This window comes from Triturus cristatus, chromosome 3_2 (assembly GCF_964204655.1).
Source record: "Triturus cristatus chromosome 3_2, aTriCri1.1, whole genome shotgun sequence".
NCBI lineage: Eukaryota > Metazoa > Chordata > Amphibia > Caudata > Salamandridae > Triturus > Triturus cristatus.
The window spans coordinates 813,606,449-813,621,272 of record NC_140584.1 but is presented as its reverse complement, the minus strand read 5'-3'; the positions used below and the strand labels follow the sequence as shown (position 1 = coordinate 813,621,272).

The window sequence follows — 14,824 nt, the reverse complement described above, 5'->3', positions numbered from 1 at the left end:
TTTGGGACATGGTCAATGAGATCTTGCTGGCAACCCCGGAGAAGTTTTGGGCCTCTTTGCCTCAAACCATTCAAGACTGCTAGAATGCAGCTAAATATGTCATTAGGGCTGGCCTGGACTAACTGCTTCGAGCACTTGTGTGGTGCTGAACCATCACGCCAGGAAGTGACCTACTGGTTTTTTTTTCTTGGGACATGCAGGTATCTCTATATGCCATTGGCAGGTCTCATACTGTTAGCGAAAAAGCTGATACTGCACTTGAACACTGTAAAGAAACCAGAGCCACTACTCTTTACTTAGGCCTTTAAACTCCTGCATGACACCTAATTCAACGGTTTGACACTTCCGAGGCTACTCTAGAGGGCTTGCGTATTGACACAGCCAAGCTTCCCCTGCACCCCCAACGCTTGCAGCAGTCACCCCAGTCTTTTTGGTGGCAGTGGACAGAGCACACAGGTCACCAAGAGCACTGTTCCACCTAGTTCTCTGCCCCTATGGCTTCATCCTCCAAGCTGTTTTAGTTTGCCCTTAGCAGAGAACAACCACCCTGTGGGAGGCAGGATCATACATTTTCTTCCAGGATGGCAGGCGATTACATCTGACAGATGGGTCCTCAAGAAGGGCTATGCTTCTCCATTCCTTTCCAACCCACCTCAACTCCCCTACACATCAGAGTGTATTTCAGAGGCACATCTATCCATCTTGCTGTAAGAGGTGCAGGCTTTATTGGCTAAAGGGGCCTTTGAGAGGGTGCTGGCCTTCAAACTAGGGATGGGTTATTGCTCATGCTATTTCCTAGTGCCAAAGAAGGATAGAGGCCTTCATTCTATCTTGGATGTTTGCCCTCCGAATGCCTTCTTCCGGAAAGACAAATTCAAAATGTTTGTGTTGGCGCAAGTTCTTTGTGCCCTGGACCCATGAGGGTGGGTGCCTTGGACCTGCAGGGCACATACTTTAATGTGATTGTCCTGTATTTCCACGTGCGTTTTCTGCAGTTCAAGGTTAGCCAGGAGCATTTTTAGTTTGCAGCGCCCCTCGGGTGTTCAAGAAAGTGATGGTGGTGGCCGTTGCCTTTCTCCTAAGGTTACGGATGCCAGTTTTGCCCTACCTAAAGGACTGGCTGTTAAAGGCAGGCTCGCCAAAGTCAGTGATGGACTACCTCCCTTTGACACTGAACCTCCTGACATAACTGGATTACTCGATAAAACAGGCCAAAGTCATACCAAACTCTTTCGCAGTGGCTTCCCCCTATAGGAATCTTTCCCTACGTCACAACGAGTCCATTACATTTAAGCTATGATCCCAATGTTTCAGCCTCGTCCCTGAATCTGAGTGAGGGTGGCTATACGGTTTTTGGGCTTGCTTTTCTCATGCAGCTTGCTTGTCCACTTAGCCAGCTGGTATATCGGGTTATGCAGTGGAATCTGAAGTCTCAATGGGCCCAGCATCGGAGAAAACCTATTGAATGTCATGTAGATTTCAGAAGTGTATGTACGAGATCTGCTTTGGCGGGTGCTAGACTGCAACTCGACCAGTTGCAGACCCATTTCTCTTCTCCACCCAGCGATGATGATGGTGCTGGTTATCTGGGAGATGGTCCAGGTTATCTGGGAGAGTTAGAGGCCAGAATTCTGAAGATTATCAAGAATGTCTGGGCCCAAGTTATCCTAGTGGCTCAGGAATGGGCCAGGAGAGTGTGGTACCCGGAACTTCTCGGCATGAGCATTTGTCCCCAAATCAGGCAACTGCTCCAAAGGGATCTTCTGTATCAGCTGCAGGGCAGTCTACATTCTATGATCTGAGATTATTCTGCAGCAGTTGACCTTGTTTGAATTACCTCCTGAGGTTATGGATGGCCCTCTACAAAATCTATTTACACAGGATTCTCAAACAAATTTGCAGCCTAATGGGGAGTCTGCAATACAGACTCCCAACACGGCAAACTGTTGGATAGTTTGTTTTATCTTTGACCCTTTAAGGTCTTGCGGTGGTCACCACTAAAGGCTATGTTCAAGGCAAATGAGCTGTAGATTGTATACTTTAACATAGATCGCAATCTGGTGTTGGGCTCGGATGTTTGCATTTTGTTTTTGTCGAACAAGTCTTTGTAGTTACGAGATAGGTGACTCCTCCTTATGGAGATAGTGCGCATAGGCATCAACTCCATCTTCAGATTGGTTTTTTCCGCCATCGGGTTTGGATGTAAACTGCTGCGCTCCGGGTCGGTGTCCTATTCGATCCCCCTTAGACGCGCAGTCCTTCACTGCTCAACGGTATTGGTTTTCGATTGCGCTCCTCAATGCGCATCCAACAATTCTTTCAACACCTTCGATTCCAGTCATCGACGCGGGCCGTTGGGCCTATCTGCGCCATCAGGCCCTGCAGCTAATGGGAAGGACTGCATTAAAAAATGACCCCTGTGTGGTGCTAAATTACCACACGCTGATCTCCACGAGGTCTGTAACCTTTGCCTCTCTCCAGAACACGAGGACAAAGATTGCCTGGGCTGCGCTTCCTTCCGATCGAAGAAAACCATACGTGATCGCCGGGCTCGACGTCGCGCAATGTCTCGATCGACTACCTCGGTGCCGGCCGAAATCTTTGATGCAGGCCCAATGTTCCAGAGGAACAAGAACCGGACAATGAACACATCAACGTCTCCGAGGCCCACGAATCAGATGCCAAAGATCAGACGGTTACTCCAGGTCAACAGATTGTGAGTACCGACATCGAAACCCCTACCCCTTCTCCAAAACATAAGGCTCCGGTAACACCTTCGCCTTCCGGCTCAGGTCGACAACGTGATAATCCTTCAGATGCCAAGCCCTCGGGCCTGGTCCGAAGTCCAAAGACGAGCCTTCAGGTGACTCTGGACCGAGCTAGCCACGCATCGATACCGAAATACCATCCCCGGTACCAAAATCCAAACATTCAGCACCAAAACACCTTCAGGATAAACCCTCGAAGCCAAAATCATACCATAAATCTAAGTAGCCGAAGAAGGACCATAAGTCTTTGGAACCGAAAAAAGACAATCATCGGAGCCGAAAAATGACCTTAAATCTTCAGAGCCGAAAAAGTCCTCGAACTCCACAGCTCCTCCAAAGCATAAGGTCACCAAGACCCCTCCGAAAGCTTCGGAGTCTAAACCAAAACAACCAAAATCCTCGGTGCCAAAGAAAGATACTGGATTAAAAGACCTATTTCAACCAGATCCAGTGGATCCTAAACAAAAATCTTTCACATTGACCCTCAAATTGGTCCTGTCAAGACAATTCCATCTAAAAAGAGACCTTTGGACTCCCCAGAGGAACCTAAGGTACCCTTAAAGAAGAGAGACATGGAAACTTCTGCCGCCAGACCCTTCTCTCCTCCAAATATTCCTACTACACCACTTTCTCCAGCACACTCTCCAATGCTTCCATATTCACCCACATCACAAGATGATGATGATGTAGGGATGAAAACCCACAAGAGGATAATGACGATGACTTTACTATCCCACCACCTGATCCTTGGGAGTATTATGATAATCCCCGGATGTCCCCGATCCGACTCCTACCCATCTAGGCCATTCCCCCAGACGACAACATAGGTTTTGCACAGCTCATAAATAGGGCTGCACAATATCATGGGGTAGAATTACACTTACACCCACTGGAGGAAGATGTTTTATTAGAGACTTTCACAGTCACAAAAATCAACATGCATTCTACCTATGTTAAAAGGTATGATCAAGCATGCAAAACCCTGAGATCTAACAATGTAGTAAAAGGTATAGAAGGTGAAACACAAACAGTGTCTAAGCCCAATAGATCTATCTAAGGGCATATCCCTATGTAGGACGTAATCCCTCACTCACCAAAGGTGACATGCTTCATCATTTGGGATTCTCCTCCCAGAGGAAAGAACCTAGTTCCTCTGGGGGCTGCAACCCCCTCTCTGAGAGGGAGGAGCTCAGGGATGTTTTGAAATATAGTAATGGATATGTGGAATCCACAAATGTAAAGCTACTAGTGTGAGTGAGGGGTGCAGTGCTTATAAGAAAAAAGTTTTTGTGAAAACTGTGAAGTTAAAACTAGTTCAAGAACGTCAAGAGACTTTATTATCAACCGTTCTCGACCAGGATTGAAATAGTGTCCACCAACAGTCAGAAATCATGAACCGTGGTGATAGAATAACACTTATTGGTCAACATGTTTCAGCCATCTAGCCTATTCGGAGGCTAGGCTTTCATCAGGACCGATAATGCTACTGCAGAAATACAACTGTGTGAAAACACACAAAAAAGGATACAACGACACACAAAACTCTTGATGTGTCCATTAATGGTGTGTTTCACCTTCACCCGTAAAGACTGGGTGAGTCACCAACCTCTACCTGGCAACCGCTCAGGCAAGGAGCACCGCTCTATCCGTCGGTGCACCGGCGTGGTAATGAGCCTGAAACCGGAGGTTTATACCCAAGCTTTACTCGCCAGGTATGATAGTTCATTATGATGAGCTTGACAAGCTCATACAAAATCTTCCCGATCAGTTTAAGTCTAAGGCTAACGACCTCATACAAGAGGGAAAGTTAATTATAAACACTTCTATACAGTGTGCTCTTGATGCAGCCGACACGGCGTCTCGTGCGGTTATCTGAATATTATGGCAGCATCCAAGACTGGATGCCAAAGGTGCTGTGGATTACAACAGAGAATCCTCCTCAACAGGCTCATCTGATGAAAACAAGCTTCCATCATATTGAGACAAAATAAAAAATTATTGACCATGTATAAATAGGACAGAGAACAACTCCTATCACAGGGCCAAAGGCAATTGTGCCCGGAAGAATTCAGCTTTGCTCTAAGAATTAATCAGGCTGTTAAATCTTCCTATGTACAATCGTAATGCAAGAGTTAAAAGAAAGTAGCCCACTATGCACTTATGATAGCAAAAGTTGATATTTCTATCCTAAAAGCACAGATCCATGAATACTGAGCTTTGACTATTTTTAGGGATTAATTTTTTTCCACAGCCAAACGTTTTTTGGGAGGTTTCACTCTGAAGTCTTTTGGTTTTAGCTGTCATTTAAAGTTTTTTGCTGTGACTGTGCACAACTTATGAACGTTTCCATCCTCAAATGTTCCTGTAAAAAGTCCTAGAATTATGCATAACATTATGATAGGTACATTAAGGACACAATATACAATCACTAGAAGAGACTGAAACATAGAGCCAGCTCTAATCATGATGCCACATCACCTCCACCAGCCTCAATACATTCAGCCATAAAAAATCAACATAGACTTAATTGTCCTTAAATATTCATCAACCTCGTATCGGAATTAATATTACTTCAGTGCTGATGAATCCAAGTTGAAAAGGAACAGCTTTCAAGACTGAAAAATGATGTTACATGTTTTAGTTGAAGCATTCACTATAAAGAAGTACGTTCTATTTTGAGGAGGCTATTTTCCTTCAAATTAAATCTAAAGAAAGGAAGGGATAAAAGGTCAAATGGTCCACTACGTACACCAAATAATAAAAAGCCAGATCCACCTGCAATTGCTCACCATTTTGACACACATCCTAATGCCACATATAAAGAGACTCAGTTTATCTCATATTAATCTGCAAGCACCACACATATTTTACAAAGCCCGGATGCCTATAGGATAGGCCAAAATAGAAAAGCCTTATTAGGCGTCCTGTGAAGTCCCTACATTTGTGTCTGCCGTGTATAGAGAGCAGCAGGTTTGTATGATGGTGGAGAGAGATCTTTATCAGGTGTATTCTTGTAGAAATATTAACACTACTTTAATCAACACCTTGCAGTACTTGCCAACTTTTGGCTCCCATCCAGAGATAACCCCAGCCAGCTAAACGATGGTTGGTCAAACCTAGGTTTGAGGGAATTTGTGTAAGCTGTTCCATGTAAGTGAGGGAAATGAGGGAAAGATGGAGAAAAAGAGGACTAGCTTATGCTTAGCCACAATCTGTAATAGTTGGTACTTAAAGAATGTGCTCAGCCAACCTGTGCATCTCCACCAGGCAATGGTGCTTGTTTGAATCTGAGGTAGGTATACCACAGAGAAGGCATGAAAACTCTTCTCATATACTAACTTGACGCAGTAACACAGGAGGAAAGCTACCAGTGTCATGCCACAAGTCACAGTTACTTTTAACTTGTACATCAGATCCTCAGTGGATGCATCAGGCACCTCTAGAAGACTTCAAACTATGGGTTTAGTAGCCAACCATTATTTTTGACTGTTGGTTTGTGAAAGTCATGATAATAGACAAAATGAACCTGAGGAAGACAATCCCATTTTCAGAGATCGTGACATGCCCACAGACAACTCCATCACTGGGGGAGATTTCACATGATGGCTGGTCTGTAAAGTTGGAGCATAAACTACTGCAGTCTGCATACCTATGTGGCAGAACTGACTGTAGGTCTGTCATTGCAAGCATTCTAATCTCACTTGCGTATCAAAATTGTCCAGATCCTGAGGGCTAACACAACTTACTGAAACAAGGACTCACAATCTCTTTAGAGCTATCACATTCAGCATAAGGTATTTTAGACTGAGCACCACAAGAGAGCATGCGCAGAGATGCAGAGCATGTGCTTGGAATACGTTATAAACTCTAACCATATGAAGTCAACCATTTGGGCAATACGCAAGTGGCAAATACAACTGAATACTATATAGATCAAGTATTTCAAGCATAGGTAACTCCTGTCTGTATCTAGTCCAAGGCAAATGAGACCAAGATTACTTATACATACACCCAAAACAGCACTGCATAGGGAAATGCATGGTTAATAAATAGATAACGAATATTTACATGCACTTTTCCACAAACTTATTTAATGACAGAGGTGGGTAGTTAACTTGGACAATGATATGATACTCATTTCACTGGCAATGTCAAGACACATGGTTCTCATATCAGATTTATCAGCCCGTATTGGGAGCTGCTTTTACCTCTAGATTTACTCAGTGTGCATGGAGCAATTTTTAATCTGGAGCCTGAGGCTCTATAATTCTCATATTTAAAATGACCAAACATATTGATGCCCTCGAAGTTACATATCCTACAGCTACTGGAAGATTGTGTACTATAGTGCCGATCAAACTATCTGTTGCATTGACAACACTTGCTACACTTGATAGATGAGGGTTAACATGTGCCTCTGCAAAGGTGTATTTGGCAGCCAATGTGTGAAATGGAGAAATTACTTCTTTATTTAAAGTACCAGTTATTAAGGCTTTTGCAGAAGTCCGTAAGATCATTTTTCTACCAAGAATTTTTCACCCAACTTATTACCATCTTATATAGTGCTAACTAGATTAATGTCTGTTTTGCCAATGCACAAATGCCCTCTCAAAATGTTGACCAAAAAGTGACATTTTAAAAAAACAGTAACTTCACATACACAAGGCATTCATTTGCAGACCTTGACAATCAATTTTTCATACAAAGTCACAGTGGCAGGGTGGTTCTCAAAGCCTACACCCAAATAATAAGCTGTATTCCAACAGAGTTAAAATGAGTGTTTTAACAGCTAGCAGTTGCAATGCAAGCAAGGTTCATTAAAAAGGAACTGATAACCTTAGCTTTCTTAAGCGACGTAGATGCAAGATCTGTGTAAGGCACCAACATGGAGCTCACTCTAAGCTTTCACACGTCACACTGTGAGGCAGTAGTAATGCTAAGAAACTTAATTAATACAATTCCAAATTAGCAGCCACAACTACCTTGATCACTCATAAAGGATTGATGGACCATGTGAATTTATAATATGATCCATGCTGAAGAATAAAACATTATGTTTATAGTTATATTTGCACCTGGTTTGTGTAGAATCCCCTCTGGCAGACCCTACTTCCCGATTAGGGGCAGGGGTAGCAAACCGAGTTAATGTTCTTTGATATTTCTATTCTGGAATACATATTCTCCCATGTTTCCCAAGGTGAGTTCCATAAATCCATAGAAGATATGGCATCATAGATAGAGTGACTATAAAGCTCAATATTCCGGCCACTCTGTATCCACATTTGTTATTTTTAAGCTACTTCTTTCTCGCACGCCATCGTGGTCTTTTTACTTTAACCACAGCAAAAAGCACAAGACAGGACGAGGGACATTATTTAACAAAGCTCTCTCCCCATACTATATCCTAATGTGGACTCAGCGATGCAAAATAAGTATCTTGTCTCTTTTTCTTGCACTGTCCCTCCTGATAGAGAGCATTAATGTAGTAGGCAAAAGTACTGTAGTACTTATGCTAAATTTATGACCACAGCAACCCCATTAACATTATTGGGAATGCAAGATAGATTGATCAGAATCCGTATACATCGTTCATGAATGCATATCCAGGGACAAAGTGGTTGCTTGTATCTAATGTAATAGCTAGTGTGAACGATCTTTCAGTCACTGGCTACCATCATGTTGTTTTCTTTTGTCATTCATCCTGACATTTTCTATCAGGCCTCAAATCAAGAGCTTTACTCCAACTACTGCCTAGAGAACTTTGTCTTCACAGGCCTACAATGCTTTATTTTATTAATTTATTTTGCAAACATATGCAATAGGTATTAAAAGCACTAAAAAAAAGTAAAAGCGCTGCCATCCAAAGTTGGTGTACATATGTTTGCAAATAAATTTCGAAAAAATGACCGGTCACAAAAATGAGTCAGAAAAAAACTTGAAATAAAAGCAGAGATTACCCTACTAGCATGGCACTGAAGTGGACTAAATTTAGGCGAATGTGTGCAAGCAAAATGCTGCAAAATGCTGTTACAGTGAAGGCAGTATCTGGGAGATATTAATGACGAAATGGTCACAACAATGTATCATTCGTCAGAGAGACTTCTATCCACTAGAAATACCTTTACCTTAAAAACAAACCTCATATTTTAAACAGATCTCTTCTCTGCTGGGATCTTTGGCTTCATGCTTTTCTCATTGTACCTCGGGTGCAGCTGAACATGACCCGTCAACAAGACGTTTTTGTCTATATTTTTAATAATGTAGGTTTCATGAAATCTGTAACATATTTCAGATTTTATTGAGTGGAACCAAATTTATTTCCTAGGCTAGTAGAGATGCTAGAAATACTGATGAAACCGTCCTAGCAACAAATAAATTGTGTGCTAGATGCTATGCATAAGTACCTAACTTCCAAGGAAGAACAACTGCTGCAAGAAAAAGTCTGGTCACATAGCTGCTCCAGCTAGAGCTGAGGTGTGACAAGAGGAGAATGTTTGATGCTTAACCAAAACAGAACGTTGTTCAAAGTAACTAAGAGAAGCAGAGAACTGTCTGCTTCAAAATTGCAGCTATTAAGTTTCCTTCCAAAATAGCAAAAAATACTTATCAATGCTACTAAAACCATTAGTGACTTTTAGCCCAGCATTACAATGTGCAGTACATTTATCATAGTGATAATCTCAGTCATTGGAGAGAAGAATAACTGAAGTCTAAATTGACTGCAATAGAGGTTCTAGACAACTTCTGTGATTGAAGGTGATTTCACCAAATGCTAGCCTACCTGTTTGGATGCCGTAGTGTTAAGCAACTTAAAGGGTAATTAATGATGCTAAGTGCTTGCCTCACCATAGAGTCGGCGTTGCAGCTTTGATTTATTTTAGCTTTCTGTAGCAATATAGTTGTGTTATGATGGTATAATTTTTTTTAAGTCATATGTCTTCATTGGTTTCTTAAAAGAAAACAAATATATGTTGACAGGAGAGTCTGTACCAGAGTACCAAATGGCATTCCAGGCAGAGGCTGGAAACCATCCAACATTTGAAGATATGCAAGTCCTGGTATCAAGAGAGAAGCAGCGTCCAAAGTTCCCGGAAGCCTGGAAAGAAAATAGCCTGGTGAGATTTGCAACTATCATCTACATTAATTCATAAGTGTCCTAAAAAGATTCTAAATGTATTCCTATGATGCATAATATGTATTCTTGTCTATTGAGATAAAGACATTTCCTGATTCAGTTTTGTGATCTTGCTTCCATTGGTAAATCTTTGTTGTGACGGTCTACATCTGATTGGGCTACTGTCTTAAATCATCTTCTGTTGTGCTAAAATATGGATTTTTCAGTGTGACTCTTATAGATTCTTATGATGTGGTATCTTCTGACTAAGGCTGGAATTATGTTAACTTGGAAAAAGAAAAATTCTCCAAATGGTAGGTGTCATCCTGTTATTTGAGGATAATCAGCCTTCATTGCGACATTGGGCAAAATGCCTAAGTGTGCCACGCCCCAGCACCTTTGCTGATTTTGGAATTTGTTTCATGTAAGCAACCATAGTGCTGAAGAAAACAACACAAAGTAGTACCAGAATGACATTAAATGATCCAGGGGTTTTGTACCATTTTTTCAAAATTAGTTTACAGGAGGAGTGCTTGTTTTTATGTTTAGTGTGTTTTAGAGTACTCCTGTAATCAGTTGATGCAGTCTCCAAGCACTAGACCATCTTGACTACACTGATAAGGCAGGTTAATGATCGGTTACAAATATCCAGATTCTAGATATCGTGGTTGGATGATCTTGAAAAGCCAGATAAAGCATTGACAAATGAGCTGAAAGAGGATCTCTGACATCTGGTTAAATCCAACATGCTGTCACTTGAAGAACCTATTTGCATCTTATAATACAGACACAACAGCTGTTGAGTTATTATCTTCTACCTTGCCAAATACATAGCTGAAACCAGTTGGATGCAATACGTCATGACCTCGCAATATTTATACGTATAAACAGCACCTAAAAGCAATATATAATTAAAGAAAAACACAGACTCAAACAACACATAAATAAAGCTGAATTGATAGTCCTCACTTTCAAAGTGGTAAGGATAGTATGATAAGTAAATGTGTCTGTAAAATGATTACAGTATTTGTAATTGCATCTTGTACATTAAGCGTGAAGTCCTGAGCATTAGGTTTTGAAGTGTGAGTCATGGTTTGCATGGCTGTTGTCCGACTAATGGATTTTGGTGGCAACCATAACTCCATAATTTGTAACGATCAGTGTTTTTTTCAGTTTTAATTTGTGTTTTTTTTTTTTTTTTTTTGCAAAAACAATTTTTATTGCTTTACCCGATTACAATTGCCATCATCAAACATCATCACACCCCTGATCATATCCAGCATGTAGGAACCAGTGCATAATACAGTCTAAACCACTTCCAGCTAGTAAGTCACTGTCCCCCAGCACTCCCATATGCAATTACACCCTCCCCCCTCCCACATGTCAGTGTGCCATAACACCAGGTACCAGGAGAAGTCTCTCTTTTGAAGTAGCCGTGTTAGTGGCTGCCGGCCACTCCCCACCCCCATAGTCAGGCTCAAAGCAGTAAGGAGAAGGAAAGCCCTCCCGCGTGGTCTATCGAGTACCTCTCTACGATTACGCTTCTACAGGCTGCTCCTGTGCTTCAGTGCCCTCCTCCACATCTGCTCCCCACACTCGGAGTTCAACCACTAGTGCTTCCCATGCATGTGCCATGGCCAGCGCCTTTTCATCGTTTCCCCGCAGCGCTAGCTGCAGCCGAAGTGTGCCCTCACTATCCGCCCATTTGGTGAAGGCCGCTCTCCATCTCGTAAAGCTGGGACCAGCTCCTGATTTCCAGTGCAGGGTGATTTCTCTTTTAGCCACAACCAGCCCTAGGTCGCAAAACTTGCTCCTGATTTTCGTGCGCGGCGTGTGGGGAAACCATAACAGACAAACTTCCATTTCCACCCCCAGTTCGCGCCCTGTCACTTGGGACAAGCAATCGACAGTACTGAAATAATTTAACTGGCGTCAAGTATGCCCTATGCAAGATGAAGTACTGCACCAGTTGAAACCGGGCATTACGTGTGCTCTTCCAGGCCCGTCTCTGCAGCGTGGGCCACGTCAGAGCTGGGATGGGTTTCCCGATGTCCATTTCCCATTTGTCCTTCAATGCGGTCAGAGGGGCTAGATGTTCCGTCGCCATTCTCTGGTATAGGCATGTGATAGCCTTAGTTGTGCCCGCCGCCATGACCACATACTGACAGCCGTCAACCGTCTGGGGTTCGGAAAGTCCCGCGTTCCAGTGCTTTTGGAGACCTGCCACCAGGGCTGCGTGGAGTAGATAGTCACCCCTCGGGATCCCAAAGGAGTGCTGCAGCCCTTCAGTTTTAATTTGTGTTTGTGTATTTTTACTGCGATTCTTTTGGAAAACATGAATATGGCGAGACCTAGGCCAGACTTCTAACAAAAAAAAACTGTTTTGCATGTAGCTAGAAATTCATACTCCATCCACTTTAACAAATAATAAAGTAGCACAAGTGTGTGTGTACATGTGTATATATATCTATATATATATATAGATATGTATATATCTATATAGATAGATATATCTATATATATATAGATGTGTGTGTATATATATATATATATCTCCATATCCAAAAGCAGTCCGGAGAGGGGGCCCATGTGTTTGCTGCCTTTGTAGCCATCCTCCCGTTGCATACGGCCCAAGACCATGGCTTGGGGTTGGCTGCATGCGGCCAACCCCTGGTCGTGCTCAGCCTGCGGTTGGCGGCCAGGCCATATGTGTCTGCGGTTGGATCAATGTATGGTAATTAGATATTACTTTATGTTAAAAAAAAGAAACATGAAATTCACTGAACCAAAGGTTACAGGGATGTTATAGTTCGAAAAAAGCATTAGAAAACGGTTGAAATTCGGTGAAAAAACCAAAGGTTACAGGGATGTTATAGTTAGGAAATAGCATTAAAAAAAAGTAGAAATTCAGTGAAAAAAAACCAAGGTTACAGGGACATTATAGTTAGGCTCAGATTTTACAGACACAGAAACATAGAAATTCAGGTAACTATGACTCTCGCCCTTGCCATGCACTGCTAATAACCCCACACATTACATCACTCATGACATCTTCTATGACATCATTGACAATATCAATGCAACATTTGCAGTGAACTTATTGATGAGAAAACTGTGCATGGAGGGAGCGGGAGTCCTAGTTACTTGAGATAACTATAAATGCTGAATTTCTATGGTTTTGTGTGCGTAAAATCTCAACGTAATTATAACGTCCCTATAGCCTTTGGTTTTTTTTCAGTGACTATGTATATTGTATACAATATATATCACAATAGTAGCAGTTGAAACAACACAGCCGCACAATCCCCTCCACCTCGCAGAAATGTGGTAGAGGTAAGAATTGTGCCTCAAAAGACTACACATCTGCTACTACAGAGTGTCAATATGAAAATTCCTTACAGCCATTCCAAACATGAGAAAACTATTTTGCCTGGAGCACCCAAAATATAACGTATTCAAAGAAGGTTTTAACATTAGTAAAGTGTATTTAAGTATAGAATACAGTGGACCAGAAAACATATACATACAAGGCCTAATATTTAAGAATGCAACAAGAATTATAACACAAGTGTTCCAACTGACATTCGTCACTGTACAGTTCTTAGAAATTCAGTATTATCATTAAAAAATCATCTTTGCTCGATGCATATGGTAGGGACAGACAACACGTGTTTCATCTGCTAGACCTTTTCAGGCCTGTAAGGACACCCGAGGCCGGGGTTTCTCAGGATAATGGGGAAATTACTAGCGCTCCAGACTTACCAGTCCTACCAGCCACAATATCGCCAAGGATCCCAACAACAATCCTACCGCCTACTGACAAAGGCTGGTTTCTCTAGACAAGGCTCCAGACGAAAGCCAGGATCTCAAGGCCGCGACTCCGGTCGCAAGCAGTGATTGCGACAGGGTACCAGTTGCTTTTCCTTTTCCCCCAAATGGTGCGAAAATCTCCAAGCATATCCAACAGTGGCACAAAATCACGTCAGACAAGTGGGTCCTAGATCTCATCTCTTATGGCCACACTTTGGAATTTACTCAAATACCTTCGAATACCCCTCCCATGGGATCACATCCCCCTCTTCTTCACGTACTCAAAAAGGAAGAAAAGATCATGCTTTGGAAAGGAGCAATAGAAAAAGTCCCTTTTCCTCAGAGAAGGAAAGGTTTCTACTGCCGTTTCTTTCTCATTCGCAAAAAATCAGGGGAGTGGAGGCCTATCTTAGACCTCAGGAAATTAAACAAATTCTTAAAGTCAAACATTCAGGATGGTAACGTCTTCAGACATGCTACGACGCCTCAACAGCGGCAACTTCATGACTTCATTGGATCTCGAAGATGCATACTTTCATGTCCCTATTCATCCAAAGCACAAAGTTCCTACGGTTCACAGTGGCTGGTACCCACTATCATTTTGCCTCAAATCGGCTCCACAGACTTTCACGAAGTTTCTTGCTCCGGTGGCAGCAGCCTTGCGGAGCAAAGGTCATCAGGTATTTCCATACCTAGACTATTGGCTTCTGAAAGCACCATCAGCTCGTCTAGTTAAAGCTGCAACGGACGGTTGTCTAACCCTGTTTCGCAAGTTGGGTCTCTCAATTAATTATCAAAAATCTTCGGTCCTTCCAAACCAGATAATGACATTTCTAGGTGCCAGATGGGACACCAATCAGAACAAAGCCTTCCTTTCCCAGGAAAGACAATAACGATTGCAAGCATTAGCACTCAAATTGGCCAGGAAAAAGTGCATTTCTGTAAGACTGTACAGGTCTCTACTGGGAGTGCTCTCTTCGGCAATAGATCTCGTACCGCTGGCTCGCTTACATGTGAGGCCTCTTCAAGAGGAACTACAATGCCAATGGATCCAAACCAAAGGTTCTTTCGACGACATGGTAAATATCACTCCGCGGATGAAAGAAGATTTCCAGTGGTGGGCTCAGAAATC

At 42.4% G+C, this 14,824-nt stretch overlaps 1 protein-coding gene across 3 annotated transcripts in view; it reads left to right on the top strand.

The window, feature by feature from the left end:
• The window catches only part of BMPR2 (bone morphogenetic protein receptor type 2), a 626,887-nt gene that overhangs the window by 529,179 nt on the left and 82,884 nt on the right, over window positions 1-14,824 (top strand). For all 3 annotated transcript variants that reach the window (XM_085648967.1, XM_085648966.1, XM_085648965.1), the window contains one exon: window positions 9,747-9,883. In XM_085648967.1, coding sequence (XP_085505093.1) covers window positions 9,747-9,883 — 137 coding nt within the window. The remainder of the gene's footprint in view (window positions 1-9,746; window positions 9,884-14,824) is intronic.